General features: G+C 45.1%; 1 protein-coding gene across 1 annotated transcript in view; it reads left to right on the plus strand.

The window, feature by feature from the left end:
- LOC135553228 (glutamate receptor ionotropic, kainate 1) overlaps positions 1-22,883 on the plus strand; it is a 195,201-nt gene that overhangs the window by 168,396 nt on the left and 3,922 nt on the right. The window contains exons 9-14 of the mRNA XM_064985403.1: positions 494-601; positions 3,414-3,527; positions 10,454-10,657; positions 12,813-13,036; positions 18,527-18,645; positions 20,083-20,300. Of these exons, the coding sequence (XP_064841475.1) occupies positions 494-601; positions 3,414-3,527; positions 10,454-10,657; positions 12,813-13,036; positions 18,527-18,645; positions 20,083-20,300 (987 nt within the window). The remainder of the gene's footprint in view (positions 1-493; positions 602-3,413; positions 3,528-10,453; positions 10,658-12,812; positions 13,037-18,526; positions 18,646-20,082; positions 20,301-22,883) is intronic.

Here is a 22,883-nt window from a genome sequence, read left to right on the forward strand (position 1 = left end):
GTTCTGTACCTCTGTAATTTAGAGAGTGGTTCTGTACCTCTGTAATTTAGAGAGTGGTTCTGTACCTCTGTAATTTAGAGAGTGGTTCTGTACCTCTGTAATTTAGAGAGTGGTTCTGTACCTCTGTAATTTAGAGAGTGGTTCTGTACCTCTGTAATTTAGAGAGTGGTTCTGTACCTCTGTAATTTAGAGTGGTTCTGTACCTCTGTAATTTAGAGTGGTTCTGTACCTCTGTAATTTAGAGAGTGGTTCTGTACCTCTGTAATTTAGAGAGTGGTTCTGTACCTCTGTAATTTAGAGAGTGGTTCTGTACCTCTGTAATTTAGAGTGTGGTTCTGTACCTCTGTAATTTAGAGTGTGGTTCTGTACCTCTGTAATTTGGAGAGTGGTTCTGTACCTCTGTAATTTAGAGAGTGGTTCTGTACCTCTGTAATTTAGAGAGTGGTTCAGGAATGAATTTGTCTCTGTCTTTCTTTCTGCCTATCTTTCCCAGGCGACGTGGAACGGTTTGACAGGACAGATTATTATAAACAAGACAGACGGTTTGAGGAAAGACTTTGACCTGGACGTCATCAGTCTGAAGGAAGACGGCTTGGAGAAGGTGAGATGCAGTACCACAATGTATTACACGCACACACACACACACACACACACACACACACACACACACACACACACACACACACACACACACACACACACACACACACACACACGGTTAGCTACAGGTCATGAGACCAAAGCACCATATGTATGAGAGGAGGCTATAACCACCACAACGTGTGTAATACAAATAGAAACGTCCTACAGTTTGATGGTTCCTGAAAAGGTTGTTAACTTCATGCAATGAGCAAAATCCCGGATCCGGGATCCTATTTATAGCCTCAAGCTCATTAGCATAACGCAACGTTAACTATTCATGAAAATCGCAAATGAAATTAAATAAATATATTTGCTCTCAAGCTTAGACTTTTGTTAACAACACTGTCATCTCAGATTTTCAAAATATGCTTTTGAACCATAGCAAATCAAGCATTTGTGTAAGAGTATTGATAGCTAGCGTAGCATTTAGCGGGCAACATTTTCACAAACACCAGAAAAGCATTCAAATAAAATAATTTACCTTTGAAGAACTTTGGATGTTTTCAATGAGGAGACTCTCAGTTACATAGCAAATGTTCAGTTTTTCCTGAAAGTTTCTTTGTGTAGGAGAAATCGCTCCGTTTTGTACATCACTTTTGGCTACCAAAACAAACCAAAAATTCAGTCGCCAAACTTTTTTCCAAATTAACTCCATAATATCGACTGAAACATGGCAAACGTTGTTTAGAATCAATCCTCAAGTTGTTTTTCACATATCTCTTCATTGATATATCGTTCGTGGAAGTCTGCTTTCGTCTCAGAATCCCATGGAAAATTACTTGCAGCTGAGGTTTGCGCACCAATTTCGGCGCAGGACACCAGGCGGACACCTGGTAAATGTGGTCTCTTATGGTCAATCTTCCAATGATATGCCTACAAATACGTCACAATGCTGCAGACACCTTGGGGAAACGATAGATCGGGCAGGCTCATTCCTTGCGCATTCACAGCCATATAAGGAGACAATGAAAAACAGCGCCTCAAAAATCCTGCTCATTTCCTGTTTGAAGTTTCATCTTGGTTTCGCCTGTAGCATCAGTTCTGGGGCAGTCACAGATAATATCTTTGCAGTTTTGGAAACGTCAGAGTGTTTTCTTTCCAAAGCTGTCAATTATATGCATAGTCGAGCATCTTTTTGTGACAAAATATTGCGCTTAAAACGGGCACGTTTTTTTATCCAATAATGAAATAGCGCCCCCATAGCTTCAAGAGGTTAAAATGCTGTGTTTTTTCTTCCCTTCTTAACAAGACAATCGGGGGAAATAGCCACCTCAATAAAGTGTGGAAAAAGGTTTGTAGAGCGGCTGACTGGCTCTGGTCTGACCCTGTTGTTGACCCTCTTGTTGACCCTGTTGTTGACCCTGTGGTCTGACCCTGTGGTCTGACCCTGTGGTCTGACCCTGTTGTTGATCCTGGGGTTGACTCTGTGGTTGACCCTGTTGTTGACCCTGTGGTCTGACCCTGGGGTTGACCCTGTTGTTGACCCTGTGGTCTGACCCTGTTGTTGATCCTGGGGTTGACTCTGTGGTTGACCCTGTGGTCTGACCCTGGGGTTGACCCTGTTGTTGACCCTGTGGTCTGACCCTCTTGTTGATCCTGTTATGGACCCTGTGGTCTGACCCTGTTGTTGATCCTGGGGTTGACTCTGTGGTTGACCCTATTGTTGACCCTGTGGTCTGACCCTCTTGTTGACCCTGTTATGGACCCTGTGGTCTGACCCTGTTGTTGATCCTGGGGTTGACTCTGTGGTTGACCCTGTAGTTCACCCTGTGGTCTGACCCTGGGGTTGTCCCTGTTGTTGATCCTGGGGTTTACCCTGTTGTTTACCCTCTTGTCTGACCCTCTGGTTGACTCTGTGGTCTGACCCTGTTGTCTGACCCTCTGGTAGACTCTGTGGTCTGACCCTGTTGTTGACCCTGTTGTCTGACCCTGTGGTTTGACCCTGTTGTTGACCCTGTGGTCTGACCCTGTTATTGACCCTCTTGTCTGACCATCTGGTTGACTCCCTGACCTCCTTGTCTGACCTTCGTAGTTTTATTCTCTGAGTTGTCCTACCCACTCCTACAGTCCTTATCTGAGTTGTCCTACCCACTCCTACAGTCCTTATCTGGCATAAAACGGTTGACATTTGATCTAAGTCTTTTGAGAAGACAGTGATGGACAGAAGACAGTGATGGTTAGAATACAGTGATGGTTAGAACACAGTGATGGATAGAATACAGTGATGGTTAGAATACAGTGATGGTTAGAATACAGTGATGGTTAGAATACAGTGATGGTTAGAATACAGTGATGGACAGATGCTCTGGATAAGAGCGTCTGCTAAATGACTTAAATGTAAATGTAAATGACAGTGATGGTTAGAAGACAGTGATGGTTAGAAGACAGTGATGGTTAGAAGACAGTGATGGTTAGAAGACAGTGATGGTTAGAAGACAGTGATGGTTAGAAGCCAGTGATGGATAGAAGACAGTGATGGATAGAAGACAATGATGGATAGAAGACAGTGATGGATAGAAGACAGTGATGGTTAGAAGACAGTGATGGATAGAATACAGTGATGGTTAGAAGACAGTGATGGATAGAATACAGTGCTGGTTAGAAGACAGTGCTGGTTAGAAGACAGTGCTGGTTAGAAGACAGTGCTGGTTAGAAGACAGTGATGGTTAGAAGACAGTGATGGATAGAAGACAGTGCTGGTTAGAAGACAGTGCTGGTTAGAAGACAGTGCTGGTTAGAATATAATTTTGTGGTGATTTACTCCTCTTCAGATTGGATTGTGGAACTCCAACAACGGCCTTAACCTTACAGAAAGTCTGAAAGATACGGGGACTAACATCACAGATTCCATGGCCAACAGGACTCTGGTCGTCACCACTATCCTGGTAAGTCACGTCTCAGGGGTCACAACATACTTAAGAAGGTTAAAAAAGACTAAAACAATATAAAAATTGAATGGAAACAACTGTGGAGAAAATAGTCAGCAGAAAATAGTCAAATAGTTCATATGGAATATACAAATAGTCCAGCTAGTCACTGGGTTGTCCAATACTCCAACTAGTCACTGGGTAGTCCAATATTCCAACTAGTGACTGCACTGGGTAGTCTAATTGTCAAACTAGTCACTGGGTATTCCAAATAGTCACTGGGTTGTCCAATAGTCCAACTAGTCACTGGGTAGTCCAATACTCCAACTAGTCACTGGGTAGTCCAATAGTCCAACTAGTGACTGCACTGGGTAGTCCAATTGTCAAACTAGTCACTGGGTATTCCAACTAGTCACTGGGTTGTCCAATAGTCCAACTAGTCACTGGGTTGTCCAATAGTCCAACGAGTCACTGGGTTTTCCAATAGTCCAACTAGTCACTGGGTAGTCCAATAGTCCAACTAGTCACTGGGTAGTCCAATAGTCCAACTAGTCACTGGGTTGTCCAATAGTCCAACTAGTCACTGGGTAGTCCAATAGTCCATACAGTCAAAGAAAATATGGCTCGTATTATCGACATATGGTCCTCAGTTATTGGCTACCTTACTATTTTGTTTAATTTACAAGATATATCCGTATAATTTTGTTCAAAAGAGAGACACCAACCTCATATCCGAAGTGTTTACTAGATCAGTTAGTTGGCTAACCTTCCGTTAGCTATATTTCAGAAGTAAAAAGTTGGATATTAAATTATTAGTGTCATATTTTACAATATACAGCATGTCCCACAAAATGTGTGTATATACAGTGCCTTGCGAAAGTATTCGGCCCCCTTGAACTTTGCGACCTTTTGCCACATTTCAGGCTTCAAACATAAAGATATAAAACTGTATTTTTTGTAAAGAATCAACAACAAGTGGGACACAATCATGAAGTGGACCGACATTTATTGGATATTTCAAACTTTTTTAACAAATCAAAAACTGAAAAATTGGGCGTGCAAAATTATTCAGCCCCTTTACTTTCAGTGCAGCAAACTCTCTCCAGAAGTTCAGTGAGGATCTCTGAATGATCCAATGTTGACCTAAATGACTAATGATGATAAATACAATCCACCTGTGTGTAATCAAGTCTCCGTATAAATGCACCTGCACTGTGAGGTTGTTGTTGATTCTTCACAAAAAAATACAGTTTTATATCTTTATGTTTGAAGCCTGAAATGTGGCAAAAGGTCATCATGTAACTTCCGGGTTGGAGCGAGCGGTCGCATCTACACTTCGGTCCGCAGGTAGTATAACTTTTCATTACATTTCATTATAGTACAACGGTTTGATTTGTCTAATCTTAGCAATTTCTTCTTAGCTAGCTACATAGCCGTCTTTGTATCAAAGATAATTGCGTAATTATCGTATTTTGTCGTCCTAACGTAGTCTACACTGCTATCTGCCCAGCAGCTAGCTAACGTCCACCGTCTACCAGCACTGTAGAAACTATTACACTCAACTGAACGACTTGATTAGTGTAGTGTTAGCTAGCTACATAGTTGTCTTTGCTGTGTTCGTATCCAATATAATTGTGTAGTTTAGAGTGTGTAGACTGAGAGTGATTATCTTAATTTACCGAGGTTAGCTAGCCAGCTATTTGTCGTCCTTAACGTAGGAGATACTGCTAGCTAGCTAGCCAACAGCTAGCCAACGTCTACCGAATAGAACTTCAACTACCCAGTCAACATTCCGCTTCGCTCCACAGGTAGTATCACATTTTCATTTCACTTCATTACAGTACAACGGTTTGATTTGTTTGATCGTAGCTAGCTCGCTATATAGCCGTCTTTGTTTCAAAGACAATTGTGTAGTCTAGAGCGATTTTCTAGGTTAGCTAGCCAGCTATTGTCGTTCTTTTAACGTAACGTAACGTAATCAACACTGCTAGCTAGCCAGCTAGCCCCCGAATAGCAGCACTGTAGAAACTATTACACTCAACGGAACGACTTGATTAGTGTAGTGTCAACAACGCAGCCACTGCCAGCTAGCCTACAAAGTCAACAACGCAGCCACTGCCAGCTAGCCTACTCCAGCAGTACTGTATCATTTCAATCATTTTAGTCAATAAGATTCTTGCTACGTAAGCTTAACTTTCTGAACATTCGAGACGTGTAGTCCACTTGTCATTCCAATCTCCTTTGCATTAGCGTAGCCTCTTCTGTAGCCTGTCAACTATGTGTCTATCTATCCCTGTTCTCTCCTCTCTGCACAGACCATACAAACGCTCCACACCGCGTGGCCGCGGCCACCTAATCTGGTGGTCCCAGCGCGCACGACCCACGTGGAGTTCCAGGTTTCCGGTAGCCTCTGGAACTGCCGATCTGCGGCCAACAAGGCAGAGTTCATCTCAGCCTATGCCTCCCTCCAGTCCCTCGACTTCTTGGCACTGACGGAAACATGGATCACCACAGATAACACTGCTACTCCTACTGCTCTCTCTTCGTCCGCCCACGTGTTCTCGCATACCCCGAGAGCTTCTGGTCAGCGGGGTGGTGGCACCGGGATCCTCATCTCTCCCAAGTGGTCATTCTCTCTTTCTCCCCTTACCCATCTGTCTATCGCCACCTTTGAATTCCATGCTGTCACAGTTACCAGCCCTTTCAAGCTTAACATCCTTATCATTTATCGCCCTCCAGGTTCCCTCGGAGAGTTCATCAATGAGCTTGATGCCTTGATAAGCTCCTTTCCCGAAGACGGCTCACCTCTCACAGTCCTGGGCGACTTTAACCTCCCCACGTCTACCTTTGACTCATTCCTCTCTGCCTCCTTCTTTCCACTCCTATCCTCTTTTGACCTCACCCTCTCACCTTCCCCCTACTCACAAGGCAGGCAATACGCTCGACCTCATCTTTACTAGATGCTGTTCTTCCACTAACCTCATTGCAACTCCCCTCCAAGTCTCCGACCACTACCTTGTATCCTTTTCCCTCTCGCTCTCATCCAACACTTCCCACACTGCCCCTACTCGGATGGTATCGCGCCGTCCCAACCTTCGCTCTCTCTCCCCCGCTACTCTCTCCTCTTCCATCCTATCATCTCTTCCCTCTGCTCAAACCTTCTCCAACCTATCTCCTGATTCTGCCTCCTCAACCCTCCTCTCTTCCCTTTCTGCATCCTTTGACTCTCTATGTCCCCTATCCTCCAGGCCGGCTCGGTCCTCCCCTCCTGCTCCGTGGCTCGACGACTCATTGCGAGCTCACAGAACAGGGCTCCGGGCAGCCGAGCGGAAATGGAGGAAAACTCGCCTCCCTGCGGACCTGGCATCCTTTCACTCCCTCCTCTCTACATTTTCCTCCTCTGTCTCTGCTGCTAAAGCCACTTTCTACCACTCTAAATTCCAAGCATCTGCCTCTAACCCTAGGAAGCTCTTTGCCACCTTCTCCTCCCTCCTGAATCCTCCTCCCCCCTCCTCCCTCTCTGCAGATGACTTCGTCAACCATTTTGAAAAGAAGGTCGCCGACATCCGATCCTCGTTTGCTAAGTCAAACGACACCGCTGGTTCTGCGGACACTGCCCTACCCTGTGCTCTGACCTCTTTCTCCCCTCTCTCTCCAGATGAAATCTCGCTTCTTGTGACGGCCGGCCGCCCAACAACCTGCCCGCTTGACCCTATCCCCTCCTCTCTTCTTCAGACCATTTCCGGAGACCTTCTCCCTTACCTCACCTCGCTCATCAACTCATCCCTGACCGCTTGCTACGTCCCTTCCGTCTTCAAGAGAGCGAGAGTTGCACCCCTTCTGAAAAAACCTACACTCGATCCCTCCGATGTCAACAACTACAGACCAGTATCCCTTCTTTCTTTTCTCTCCAAAACTCTTGAACGTGCCGTCCTTGGCCAGCTCTCCCGCTATCTCTCTCAGAATGACCTTCTTGATCCAAATCAGTCAGGTTTCAAGACTAGTCATTCAACTGAGACTGCTCTTCTCTGTATCACGGAGGCGCTCCGCACTGCTAAAGCTAACTCTCTCTCCTCTGCTCTCATCCTTCTAGACCTATCGGCTGCCTTCGATACTGTGAACCATCAGATCCTCCTCTCCACCCTCTCCGAGTTGGGCATCTCCGGCGCGGCCCACGCTTGGATTGCGTCCTACCTGACAGGTCGCTCCTACCAGGTGGCGTGGCGAGAATCTGTCTCCTCACCACGCGCTCTCACCACTGGTGTCCCCAGGGCTCTGTTCTAGGCCCTCTCCTATTCTCGCTATACACCAAGTCACTTGGCTCTGTCATAACCTCACATGGTCTCTCCTATCATTGCTATGCAGACAACACATAATTAATCTTCTCCTTTCCCCCTTCTGATGACCAGGTGGCGAATCGCATCTCTGCATGTCTGGCAGACATATCAGTGTGGATGACGGATCACCACCTCAAGCTGAACCTCGGCAAGACGGAGCTGCTCTTCCTCCCGGGGAAGGACTGCCCGTTCCATGATCTCGCCATCACGGTTGACAACTCCATTGTGTCCTCCTCCCAGAGCGCTAAGAACCTTGGCGTGATCCTGGACAACACCCTGTCGTTCTCAACTAACATCAAGGCGGTGGCCCGTTCCTGTAGGTTCATGCTCTACAACATCCGCAGAGTACGACCCTGCCTCACACAGGAAGCGGCGCAGGTCCTAATCCAGGCACTTGTCATCTCCCATCTGGATTACTGCAACTCGCTGTTGGCTGGGCTCCCTGCCTGTGCCATTAAACCCCTACAACTCATCCAGAACGCCGCAGCCCGTCTGGTGTTCAACCTTCCCAAGTTCTCTCACGTCACCCCGCTCCTCCGCTCTCTCCACTGGCTTCCAGTTGAAGCTCGCATCCGCTACAAGACCATGGTGCTTGCCTACAGAGCTGTGAGGGGAACGGCACCGCAGTACCTCCAGGCTCTGATCAGGCCCTACACCCAAACAAGGACACTGCGTTCATCCACCTCTGGCCTGCTCGCCTCCCTACCACTGAGGAAGTACAGTTCCCGCTCAGCCCAGTCAAAACTGTTCGCTGCTCTGGCCCCCAATGGTGGAACAAACTCCCTCACGACACCAGGACAGCGGAGTCAATCACCACCTTCCGGAGACACCTGAAACCCCACCTCTTTAAGGAATACCTAGGATAGGATAAAGTAACCCTTCTCACCCCCCTTAAATGATTTAGATGCACTATTGTAAAGTGGCTGTTCCACTGGATGTCATAAGGTGAATTCACCAATTTGTAAGTCGCTCTGGATAAGAGCGTCTGCCAAATGACTTAAATGTAAATGTATGTAATGTAAATGTGATGAAGTTCAAGGGGGCCGAATACTTTCGCAAGGCACTGTATATATATATATATATATATATATATATATATTACTTTTTAGAAAACTCTCAAAACTTATCTTAACTTAACTTACATAATTTACAATGAAAATTGGTGGTCAGCTTGCTAGAATCAAATCAAATCAAAGTTTATTTGTCACGTGCGCCGAATACAACAGGCGTTGAACACCTTACGGTGAAACGCTTACTTACAGGCTCTAACCAATAGTGCAAAAAAAGGTTTTAGGTGAACAATAGGTAAGTAAAGGAAGGGTGTCTTTGGTCGCAAAACGTACCGTTATTTTCTAGTCCATTTAAATGTTTAGCTCGAGGTAATTTAATCCTCTAACGGCTAGAGATTATCCGGAATTAGGGGGTGTCCGATGTTGGTGGAAATTATCTATGAGTCCAGCATTCCAAATATCCATATGAAATAGTTCAATAGTACAAGTAGTCATCGGGGATAGTCCAGTAGTCCATATATAATAGTCCAATAGTCTTAGTAGTTATATACTAATAGTTTGATAGTCCAGTAGTCCATATATAATAGTCCAATAGTCTTAGTAGTTATATACTAATAGTTTGATAGTCCACTAGTCCATATATAATAGTCCAATAGTCTTAGTAGTTATATACTAATAGTTTGATAGTCCACTAGTCCATATATAATAGTCTAATAGTTTGATAGTCCACTAGTCCATATATAACAATCCAATACTCTTAGTAGTTATATACTAATAGTTTGATAGTCCACTAGTCCATATATAATAGTCCAATAGTCTTAGTATTTATATACTAATAGTTTGATAGTCCAGTAGTCCATATATAATAGTCTTAGTATTTATATACTAATAGTTTGATAGTCCAGTAGTCCATATATAATAGTCCAATAGTCTTAGTAGTTATATACTAATAGTTTGATAGTCCACTAGTCCATATATAATAGTCTTAGTAGCTGTATACTAATAGTTTGATAGTCCAGTAGTCCATATATAATAGTCCAATAGTCTTAGTATTTATATACTAATAGTTTGATAGTCCACTAGTCCATATATAATAGTGCAATAGTCTTAGTAGCTATATACTAATAGTTTGATAGTCCACTAGTCCATATATAATAGTCCAATAGTCTTAGTATTTATATACTAATAGTTTGATAGTCCACTAGTCCATATATAATAGTCCAATAGTCTTAGTAGTTATATACTAATAGTTTGATAGTCCACTAGTCCATATATAATAGTCCAATAGTCTTAGTAGTTATATACTAATAGTTTGATAGTCCACTAGTCCATATATAATAGTCCAATAGTCTTAGTAGTTATAAGGGATATTTCAATAGTCCAAATAGTCATAAGAAATAATCCAATAGTTAGAGTAACTATTGTAGTAAGATACACAAAGTCAGTTAGAGAGGGTAGTTGAAACTCCTTGTGTACTGTGGTTTCAGGTTCAAGAAGATCTACTATCTTTTCTCAATCCAAACTAAGAAACCACACAGTCTACTAATGGGGTATGTTTATACAGAGATGTTGACGACTCTATCACCTCATCTCACAGGAAAACCCTTACGTCATGTATAAGAAGTCTGACAAGCCTCTGTACGGTAACGACCGGTTCGAAGGTTACTGCCTGGACCTACTGAAGGAGCTGTCCAACATCCTGGGATTTGCCTACGAGGTTAAACTGGTATCTGACGGGAAGTATGGAGCTCAAAATGATAAGGGAGAATGGAACGGCATGGTGCGGGAACTCATTGACCATGTGAGTCACTTGCCTGTACCAGTAGAGAGGCAGAACGAGAAAGAGAAAATGTTTTACTTTATGGAAAAGAAAGAGAAAAGTGAATGGATATTTACGGTAGATGCCTATCACTTGCTGTCACACGACAGTACAGTGCAGGTACAGTACAGGTGTATGGCTCACATGAGTGGCTGAGTTCCCCCACTGGACTGTACTGTGAATATGGTCAATTAACATTTATAGTAATGCTACTAGTGGCAGATACAATAACTAGTCGATGTCGTTCAGCGCTACCCAACCCTGTTTCTGGAGAGAAACCCTCCTGTAGGTTTTCACCTCCAACCCTGTTTCTGGAGAGAAACCCTCCTGTAGGTTTTAACTCCAACCCTGTTCCTGGAGAGAGACCCTCCTGTAGGTTTTAATTCCAACCCTGTTTCTGGAGAGAGACCCTCCTGTAGGTTTTAACTCCAACCCTGTTCCTGGAGAGAGACCCTCCTGTAGGTTTAAACTCCAACCCTGTTCCTGGAGAGTTACCCTCCTGTAGGTTTAAACTCCAACCCTGTTCCTGGAGAGTTACCCTCCTGTAGGTTTACACTCCAACCCTGTTCCCGGAGAGATACCCTCCTGTAGGTTTTAACTCCAACCCTGTTCCTGGAGAGAGACCCTCCTGTAGGTTTTAACTCCAACCCTGTTCCTGGAGAGAGACCCTCCTGTAGGTTTAAACTCCAACCCTGTTCCTTGAGAGTTACCCTCCTGTAGGTTTAAACTCCAACCCTGTTCCTGGAGAGTTACCCTCCTGTAGGTTTACACTCCAACCCTGTTCCCGGAGAGATACCCTCCTGTAGGTTTTAACTCCAACCCCAGTTCTAAGTAACCTGACTCAGTTTATTTTTATTTTTTTATTTTATTTCACCTTTATTTAACCAGGTAGGTCAGTTGAGAACAAGTTCTCATTTTACAACTGCCACCTGGCCAAGATAAAGCAAAGCAGTGTGAGACAAACAACACAGAGTTACACATAAACAAATGTATAGTCAATTAGACAATATAAAACAATCTATGTACAGTGTGTGCAAATGTAGAATAGTAGGGCAATAAATTTGCCATAGAGGCGAAATAATTACAATTTATCATTAACACTGGAGTGATAGATGATGATGTGCTAATTATAAGAATCAGGTGCGCTAGATTAGGGTTGGAGTGAAAACCTACAGGAGGGTAGCTCTCCACGAACAGGGTTGGAGTGAAAACCTACAGGAGGGTAGCTCTCCAGAAACAGGGTTGGAGTTAAAACCTACAGGAGGGTAGCTCTCCAGAAACAGGGTTGGAGTTAAAACCTACAGGAGGGTCTCTCTCCAGGAACAGGGTTGGAGTTAAAACCTACAGGAGGGTAGCTCTCCAGAAACAGGGTTGGAGTTAAATCCTACAGGAGGGTAGCTCTCCAGAAACAGGGTTGGAGTTTAAACCTACAGGAGGGTATCTCTCCAGGAACGGGGTTGGAGTTTAAACCTAAAGGAGGGTAGCTCTCCAGGAACAGGGTTGGAGTATAAACCTTCAGTAGGATATCTCTCCAGGAACAGGGTCGGCCAGGCCTGATGCAATTCCTATAGAACCTGCTCTGTCTATGACAGGTAGCAGACCTGGCTGTGGTCACTCTGATTAGCTCTGATGTAATTTCTGCATTAACCTGCTCTGTCTATGACAGGTAGCAGACCTGGCTGTGGTCACTCTGATTAGCCCTGATGTAATTTCTGCATTAACCTGCTCTGTCTATGACAGGTAGCAGACCTGGCTGTGGTCACTCTGATTAGCCCTGATGTAATTTCTGCATTAACCTGCTCTGTCTATGACAGGTAGCAGACCTGGCTGTGGTCACTCTGATTAGCCCTGATGTAATTTCTGCATTAACCTGCTCTGTCTATGACAGGTAGCAGACCTGGCTGTGGCTCCTCTGATTAGCCCTGATGTAATTTCTGCATTAACCTGCTCTGATGTAATTTCTGCATTAACCTGCTTTGTCTATGACAGGTAGCAGACCTGGCTGTGGCTCCTCTGATTAGCCCTGATGTAATTTCTGCATTAACCTGCTCTGTCTATGACAGGTAGCAGACCTGGCTGTGGTCACTCTGATTAGCCCTGATGTAATTTCTGCATTAACCTGCTCTGTCTATGACAGGTAGCAGACCTGGCTGTGGCTCCTCTGACCATCACCTATGTGAGGGAGAAGGTGATAGACTTCTCTAAGCCCTTCATGACCTTGGGAATCAGTATCCTGTACCACAAACCCAACGGCACCAACCCCGGAGTGTTCTCCTTCCTCAACCCCCTGTCGCCTGACATCTGGATGTACGTCCTACTGGCCTGCCTCGGAGTCAGCTGTGTCCTGTTTGTCATCGCCAGGTAAGGGGTTAGGGGTCAGGGGTTAGGGGTCAGGTGTCAGGAGGTCAGGGGTTAGGGGTTAGGGTGAACACTGTCTCCTGACATCTGGATGTACGTACTACTGGCCTGCCTCGGAGTCAGCTGTGTCCTGTTTGTCATCGCCAGGTAAGGGGTCAGGGGTCAGGGGTCAGGGGGTCAGGGGTTAGGGGGAACACTGTCACCTGACATCTGGATGTACGTCCTACTGGCCTGCCTCGGAGTCAGCTGTGTCCTGTTTGTCATCGCCAGGTAAGGGGTCAGGTTTCAGGGGTCAGGGGTTAGGGTGAACACTGTCCCCTGACATCTAGATGTACAGGTTTACTGCCAAAATAAAGGCAACACTTGACTAAATGAGGGTTCTGGCGGTTCTGTTCTGGTGTGGGGTTTAGGTCCACTTAGCCGCTTACTGGGCAGAGTAAATGCCAATAAATACCATTCTGAGTGATCGCCTTCAACCAGGGCTCCCAAGTGGCGCAGCGGTCTAATGTACTGCGTCTCAGTTCAAGAGGCGCCACTACAATCCCTGGTTGGAATCCAGGCTGTACCACATCCGGCCGTGATTGGCCCAGTGTCGTCCGGGTTTGGCCAAGGTAGGGCCGTCACTTGAAATAAGAATGTGTTCTTAACTGACTTGCCTATTTAATTAAAGGTTAAATATATATATATATATATTTGAGGTATTACAATGCCCCCAGCCAAAGGGTATAAGTGGTCACTGAATGGTCTGATGAGCATGAAAACGATGTGAACCATATGACATGGCCGTCTCCATGGCCGTCTCAGCCGCTGTCGTGTAATCAAACTTGTCTGTACGTGAGTAAAATAACTACTAACGGTATATCTTTATGAAGGCACATGTATTGCTAACTTGACGTTGCTTCACGTTTACAAGCCACTAGAGAGAGAGAGAGATGCTTTCCTCATAAACCCCTACATTCCCACAGGCCCTCATTAGCATATGACCAATCAGGGCGCAATATGCAAATAACCCCACATCTCAACCTTTTCAGAGAACAAAGGGTCGAGTGTCTTTGTTTCAACAGACCTCAAAAGGATTATTCTGCCCTTACGTCAGAATGTCTGGTCCTGCCTAGTTCTTCTGGAACATTACAACATAGACATGAACGTAAAATATTTTCTGTAAACTTTAACCCAAAATGCATCTCTCATTTTTTTTTTTACACAAATCTACCTCGGTAAATTACAAGTGAAACAACTTGACCACTGTAGTTTTATCTTAAAAAAAAATAAAGATATATATATTTTACTTTGAGCTCAGTCTTTTGTTCTTGTTTCTCTGATTTATAAATCTTTTTATGAAATATATATTTATAAATATTGTTCTGGGTGTAATAGATACGTCCTGGATTGCCTTTTGTGTTGGTGGTTATGGCAACGCGGTGTGTCGGAGTGGTGAAGACACTCGAATCTTCTCCTGCGAAAGTGTTGTTGTTCTCAGGTCAGTCCATATGGATGAGGTGATGTCTGTTCCTACGGACTTCCACCATGTAGGATCGTGGTGCTAGATGTTTCCCTCAGCACTGTTCCTGTGACTCTGTGACACTTTCTGAAGCGCTGCTCTGATCCACACTCATTCTCTCCTCTTCCTTTGAGCTGACAGCTGCTGTGTTTGGGATCTCAGCCCCATTTTCAGCCCAATTTAACGCTTACGGGACATTCTGGAGCAGTGCAAAGCTTTTCACCACCGTCAACAAAACATCAAATTATGGAATTTCCTTTGCGGAAGAATGGTGTCACATCCCTCCAATAGAGTTTCAGACACTTGTATAATCTATGCCAAGGTGCATTGAAGCTGTTCTGTTGAGGCGACCCAACGCCCTTTATGTTGGTGGTTCCTTTATTTTGGCAATTACCTGTTTGTGCTCCTGGCCTGGCTCTGAGTCAGATGTGTAGTGTTTATCATAGCCGGTTAGGGTTTAGGGTGTAGGACATAGGGTGTAAGAGTGTAGGGGTTAGGGTTTAGAGTGAACCCTGTGCTTCTGGCCTGGCTCTGAGTCAGATGTGTAGTGTTTGTCATCGCCGGTTAGGGTGTAGGGCATAGGGTGTAAGAGTGTAGGGGTTAGGGTTTAGAGTGAACCCTATGCTTCTGGCCTGGCTCTGAGTCAGCTGTGCTCTCGTTGTAATTATCAGGTAACGAACGGCCTCTTAAAAGCTGAAATATGTCACTTTTTGGGTGATCCGACCAAATTCACCTAGAAATGTGAGTTATAGATCTGTCATTCTTATTAAAGCAAGTCTAAGAAGCAGTAGATATGTTCTGTATGTGCTATTTCTATGCTTCCGTTCTTAAAAGGGCATTCAGCAGTTGTTACATCCATTTTTGGACTTATAATTAGTGATATGCATTGATTGATTCTTGAAGAATAAAACGTATTAGTCGTGAACTCATGAACTGTCGTAACCCATCAAAACCTATAATATAAGCTTGTTTTACTCCAACATTTGTAAACAAAGAAAATGTAAACAAACACTTTAAAAAAAAATGTTTTATTTACTACATTTTAAGTGAGAGGTAGGCATTAGTCTGAAGCCAAAAAAGAAAGGAAATTCACATGAGCACGTACTCCACCCATCTACCAAGGTTTCTAGGCTCTAGGTTTTCCAGCACACAGCGTTGACCTACTACAGTAGTTATGTTGGTCTATTGTACTTCAAACAAACAATGTGTAGGCATGTTGCTTAGGATTCAAACTTCCTCAAACAGACGAATTCCTTCTCGTCATATGAATAATGGACTTTACATGACTTTACCTTAGTGTCCTACTAATAAAATGATGTATGGTGCCTTCAGAAAGTATTCAGACCCCGTGACTTTTTCCACATTTTGTTACGTTAAGCCTTTATTCTAAACTGGATTACATTGAAAAAAAATCCTCAGCAATCTACACACAATACCCCATATTGACAAAATGATAACAGGTTTTTAGAAAATTTTGCAAACTTATAGAATTTTTTAAACAGAAATACCTTATTTACATAAGTATTCAGACCCTTTGCAATGAGACTCGGAATTGAACTCATGCTGCTTCCATTTATCATCAGATGTTTCTACAACTTGGGAGTCCACCGGTGGTAAATTCAATTGATTGGACATGATTTGGAAAGGTACACACCTTTCTATTTAAGGTCCCACAGTTGACAATGCATGTCGGGCAAAAACCAAGACGTGAGGTCGAAGGAATTGACATTAGAGCTCAGAGACAGGATAGTGTCGAGGCACAGATCTGGGGAAGGCTACCAAAATATTTCTGCAGCATTGAAGTTCACAAAGAACACAGTGGCCTCTATCATTCTTAAATGGAAGACGTTTGGAACCACCAAGACTCGTCCAAGAGCTGGTCGCCCGGCCAAACTGAGCAATTGGGGGAGAAGGGCCTTGGTCAGGGAGTTGACAAAGAACCCGATGGTCACTCTGACAGAGCTCCAGAGTTCCTCTGTGGAGATGGGAGAACCTTCCAGAAGGACAACCATCTCTGCAGCATTCCACCAATCAGGCCTTTATAGTAGAGAGACCAGACACAAGCCACTCCTCAGTGAAAGGCACATGACAGCCCGCTTGGAGAGCTTGAGAGGATCTGCAGAGAAGAATGTGAGAAACTCCCCAAATACAAGTGTGGCACGCTTGTAGCGTCATACCCATAAAGACTCAAGGCTGTAATCGCTGCCTAAGGTGTCATTATGGGTTATTGTGTGTAGATGGGTGAGAAAATATATATTTTGATTCAGGCTGTGGAATAAGTCATGGGTATGAATACTTTCTGAATGTCTTTGTTGTTCTTAGTTGAGGAAAATGTAGCATAGCTAACTGCAGTATTTGTTCTGTCTAAAATCTGGCTACCTTGTCTTACTGCAGTATAGGTCTATGGCGTAGCCTACCTAGCTAGTATTCCAATACCCATTGCATGCATTGTAAAGTAGCTAGCTAGCAGTGTGACAGTTTCCCAAAGTTTGGCATTGGTTTTGATCCTGCTTTGAACTTATTTCAAATCATCAGGTGTAGAAGCACAGTGGCTAGGAAAAACTCCCTAGAAAGACCAAAACCTAGGAGGAAACCAAGAGAGGAACCAGGCTATGTGGGGTGGCCAGTCCTCTTCTGGCTGTGCCGGGTGGAGATTACAACAGAACATGGCCAAGATGAATGACCAGCATGGTCAAATAATAATAATCACAGGCAGAACATTTGAAACTGGAGCAGCAGCATGGCCAGGTGGACTGGGGACAGCAAGGAGTCATCATGTCAGGTAGTCCTGAGGCATGGTCCTAGGGCTCAGGTCCTCTGAGAGAGAGAAAGAAAGAAAGAGAGAATTAGAGAGAGCATACTTAAATTCACACAGGACACCGGATAGGACAGGAGAAGTACTCCAGATATAACAAACTGACCCTGACACATAAACTACTGCAGCATAAATACTGGAGGCTGAGACAGGAGGGGTCAGGAGACACTGTGGCCCCATCCGATGACACCCCCGGACAGGGCCAAACAGGAAGGATATAACCCCACCCACTTTGCCAAAGCACAGCCCCCACACCACTAGAGGGATATCTTCAACCACCAACTTACCATCCTGAGACAAGGCCGAGTATAGCCCACAAAGATCTCCGCCACGGCACAACCCAAGCGGGGACGCCAACCCAGACAGGAAGATCACATCAGTGACTCAACCCACTCAAGTGACGCACCCCTCCTAGGGACGATATGAAAGAGCCCTAGTAAGCCAGTGACTCAGCCCCTGTAACAGGGTTAGAGGCAGAGAATCCCAGTGGAAAGAGGGGAACCGGCCAGGCAGAGACAGCAAGGGCGGTTCGTTGCTCCAGAGCCTTTCCGTTCACCTTCACACTCCTGGGCCAGACTACACTCAATCATATGACCCACTGAAGAGATGAGTGGGAATCAACACCACTTTACAACATAATGTAGAGGGAACCAACACCACTTTACAACAGAATGTAGAGGGAACCAACACCACATTACAACATAATGTAGAGGGAACCAACACCACTTTACAACAGAATGTAGAGGGAACCAACACCACATTACAACATAATGTAGAGGGAAGCAACACCACTTTACAACATACTGTAGAGGGAACTTTTAAATAAAATGTTGTTGGAGGTTCAAACAGGAAATGGGGGCCAAAAGAAATAGAATTCATTGCCTTTATATTTTAGCCATTTAACATGCGCTCTTATCCAAAGCGACTCACAATCATTGGGATCTAGATTTTAGGGTGGCGACCCAATATAACAAAATCTTGCTGGTAGCGGTGAAGCTGAACTTAAATACAGTATGTTTTCATTTCCTGCGTCCCAAATTGCACCCTATTACATATGCAAGGCACTACTTTTTTAAAAAAACCTTTGGTCGAAAGTAGTGCACTATGGGAAATAGGGTGCCATTTTGGACACATCCATTGTTGTTGTTTAACTGCCCTTTTTTCCCCCTGTGTGTAGGTTTACCCCCTATGAGTGGTACAACCCTCACCCCTGCAACCCTGACTCTGACGTGGTGGAGAACAACTTCACTCTCATCAACTCTGTCTGGTTTGGGGTGGGAGCTCTGATGCAGCAAGGTAGAGCCATCTGTTTCTCTCTTTCAGCCCACTAATGCAGCCAGTCAGGAACAGGACTAAGGATTCATGAACGTGCCCTCACACTACCCTCGTACCGCTGTCTCCTTCCTCTGTACCGCAAAGAATGAAAGGCAAAGATTGTTCATATGGGTGGGAAAATTGGCGAGAGCAATTTAAGTCTAGGGTAGCCTAGTGGTTAGAGTGTAGAGGCGGCAGGGTAGCCTAGTGGTTAGAGTGTAGAGGCGGCAGGGTAGCCTAGTGGTTAGAGTGTAGAGGCGGCAGGGTAGCCTAGTGGTTAGGGTGTAGAGGCTGCAGGGTATCCTAGTGGTTAGGGTGTAGAGGCGGCAGGGTAGCCTAGTGGTTAGGGTGTAGAGGCGGCAGGGTAGCCTAGTGGTTAGGGTGTAGAGGCGGCAGGGTAGCCTAGTGGTTAGGGTGTAGAGGCGGCAGGGTAGCCTAGTGGTTAGAGTGTAGAGGCGGCAGGGTAGCCTAGTGGTTAGAGTGTAGAGGCGGCAGGGTAGCCTAGTGGTTAGAGTGTAGAGGCGGCAGGGTAGCCTAGTGGTTAGAGTGTAGAGGCGGCAGGGTAGCCTAGTGGTTAGAGTGTAGAGGCGGCAGGGTAGCCTAGTGGTTAGAGTGTAGAGGCGGCAGGGTAGCCTAGTGGTTAGGGTGTAGAGGCGGCAGGGTAGCCTAGTGGTTAGGGTGTAGAGGCGGCAGGGTAGCCTAGTGGTTAGAGTGTAGAGGCGGCAGGGTAGCCTAGTGGTTAGAGTGTAGAGGCGGCAGGGTAGCCTAGTGGTTAGAGTGTAGAGGCGGCAAGGTAGCCTAGTGGTTAGAGTGTAGAGGCGGCAGGGTAGCCTAGTGGTTAGAGTGTAGAGGCGGCAGGGTAGCCTAGTGGTTAGAGTGTAGAGGCGGCAGGGTAGCCTAGTGGTTAGAGTGTAGAGGCGGCAGGGTAGCCTAGTGGTTAGAGTGTAGAGGCGGCAGGGTAGCCTAGTGGTTAGAGTGTAGAGGCGGCAGGGTAGCCTAGTGGTTAGAGTGTAGAGGCGGCAGGGTAGCCTAGTGGTTAGTTGGACCGGAAGGTTGCAAGTTCAAACCCCCGAGCTGACAAGGTACAAATCTGTCGTTCTGCCCCTGAACAGGCAGTTAACCCACTGTTCCTAGGCCGTTATTGAAAATAAGAATTTGTTCTTAACTGACTTGCCTAGTTAAATAAAGATTAAATAAAAAAATAAAAATTCAATACGACATTTTCTTAGATAACTGGTATCAGACAAATAATTAAAGGTGTTACAAGACCGGCAAACCAAAAAGAACCATGTGAACTCATTATTATCCAAGAGAGCACAGATTTTTTGGCTTTCAGACAAATTCTTGTCGTCTCGTGAGACTCTATAAATAGGAATGGACTCCTCTAACCTGTCTGTGTTATTGGTTTTCATGCAACAGGATCTGAGCTGATGCCTAAAGCCCTGTCTACGAGGATAGTAGGAGGCATCTGGTGGTTCTTCACCCTCATCATCATCTCCTCTTACACAGCCAACCTGGCTGCCTTCCTCACCGTGGAGAGGATGGACTCTCCCATCGACTCGGCTGACGACCTGGCCAAGCAGACTAAGATAGAGTATGGAGCTGTGAGAGACGGATCAACCATGACCTTCTTCAAGGTACACAGGCGGACGCACACACACACAGGTGGACACATACACACACACGCGCGGACACACACACGCGGACAAACACCCACACACACACACACACAAACACATGGACACACACACGGACACACACAGGGACACACACGGCACACACACGGACACACACAGGGACACACACAGGGACACACACACAGACAGGCATAGAGAGACAGACGGACACACAGAGACAGGCATGGAGAGACAGACAGAAGGACACACACAGAAACAGGCATGTAGAGACAGACAGACGGACACACACAGAGACAGGCATGTAGAGACAGACAGACGGACACACACAGAGACAGGCATGGAGAGACAGACAGACGGACACACACAGAGACAGGCATGGAGAGACAGACAGACGGACACACAGAGACAGGCATGGAGAGACAGACAGATGGACACACAGAGACAGGCATGGAGAGACAGACAGACGGACACACACAGAAACAGGCATGGAGAGACAGACATACGGACACACAGAGACAGGCATGCATGGAGAGACAGACAGACGGGCACACACAGAGACAGGCATGCATGGAGAGACACACACAGAGACAGGCATGCATGGTGAGACAGACAAACGGACACACACAGAGACAGGCATGGAGAGACAGACAGACGGACACACACAGAGACAGGCATGGAGAGACAGACAGACGGACACACACAGAGACAGGCATGGAGAGACAGACAGACAGACACACACAGAGACAGGCATGGAGAGACAGACAGACGGCCCCTCTTTAACAACTTCAATATCTCTCTCTCTCTGAGCTCATCTCCTGGCTATTGGTCTTCTTCAAACAGAACTGAGACGGATAACGCATGTGATATAATCCTACAGTATATTCAGAGATATTATATTGCAAAGAGAGACCACCATCCACCTATCATCTCACAGTTGTTTGTCCTTGATGCCTTAGACAGGGGATAGTTTTGAGTCTTAACATAAAACTGTAATACTTTATTATTATTATATTATTATATTATATATATTATATATTATATTATTATATTATTATTTACATGTCCGTAGACCATCTGTCTGCAAGGCTGAAAAGTGAGAATGGATGTTTGAAAAAATATATATAATTTCATCAGAAAATAGGGAGCGTAAGGGAGAGAGAAAGTGAGCTTACTTCCCTAATGGCACCCTATTCCCTATATAGTGCACTACTTTTGACCAGAGCCCTATGAGCCTATAAGTAGTGCACTACATGTTGTGTTACTACCATGTTGTTGTCATGTTGTGTTGCTGTCATGCTATGTTGTTGTCTTAGGTCTCTCTTTATGTAGTGTTGTGTTGTCTCTCTTGTCGTGATGTGTGTTTTGGCCTATATTTTTATTTAGTTTATTTTTATTTTTAATCCCAGCCCCCGTCCCCGCAGGAGGCCTTTTTGCCTTTTGGGAGGCCGCCATTGTAAATAAGAATTTGTTCTTTAACTGACTTGCCGAGTTAATTAAAGGCTAAATGCATAAAAACATAGGGAATAGGGTGTCATTTGGGACAGCATGAGTTAGGAGGTTAGGAACTTGTCGCCCATCAACTGCCTCAACCTGATGAGGTTTAATCCATTAACACTGTCAGGCTTGATGACGTCCCCTATATCTCTAGCTAACTGTAGGACCCTATATCTCCTAGCTAACTGTAGGACCCTATATCTCCTAGCTAGCTAACTGTAGGACCCTATATCTCCTAGCTAGCTAACTGTAGGACCCTATATCTCCTAGCTAACTGTAGGACCCTATATCTCCTAGCTAGCTAACTGTAGGACCCTATATCTCCTCGCTCGCTGACTGTAGGACCCTATATCTCCTACCTAGCTTACTGTAGGACCCTATATCTCCTAGCTAGCTTACTGTAGGACCCTATATCTCCTAGCTAGCTAACTGTAGGACCCTATATCTCCTAGCTAGCTAACTGTTGAACCCTATATCTCCTAGCTAGCTAACTGTAGGACCAAATATCTCCCAGCTAGCTTACTGTAGGACCCTATATCTCCCAGCTAGCTAACTGTAGGACCCTATATCCCCTAGCTAGCTAACTGTAGGACCCTATATCTCTAGCTTACTGTAGGACACTATATCTCCTAGCAAGCTAACTGTAGGACTCTATATCTCCTAGCTAGCTTACTGTAGGACCCTATATCTCTAGCTAACTGTAGGACCCTATATCTCTAGCTAACTGTAGGACCCTATATCTCCTAGCTAGCTTACTGTAGGACCCTATATCTCCTAGCTAGCTTACTGTAGGACCCTATATCTCCTAGCTAGCGTACTGTAGGACCCTATATCGCCTAGCTAGCTAACTGTAGGACCTTATATCCCCTAGCTAGCTAACTGTAGGACCCTATATCTCTAGCTTACTGTAAGACCCTATATCTCCTAGCTAGCTAACTGTAGGACCCTATATCTCTAGCTTAAAGTAGGACCCTATATCTCCTAGCAAGCTAACTGTAGGACACTATATCTCCTAGCTAGCTTACTGTAGGACCCTATATCTCTAGCTAACTGTAGGACCCTATATCTCTAGCTAACTGTAGGACCCTA

Source organism: Oncorhynchus masou, chromosome 13 (genome assembly GCF_036934945.1).
Source record: "Oncorhynchus masou masou isolate Uvic2021 chromosome 13, UVic_Omas_1.1, whole genome shotgun sequence".
NCBI lineage: Eukaryota > Metazoa > Chordata > Actinopteri > Salmoniformes > Salmonidae > Oncorhynchus > Oncorhynchus masou.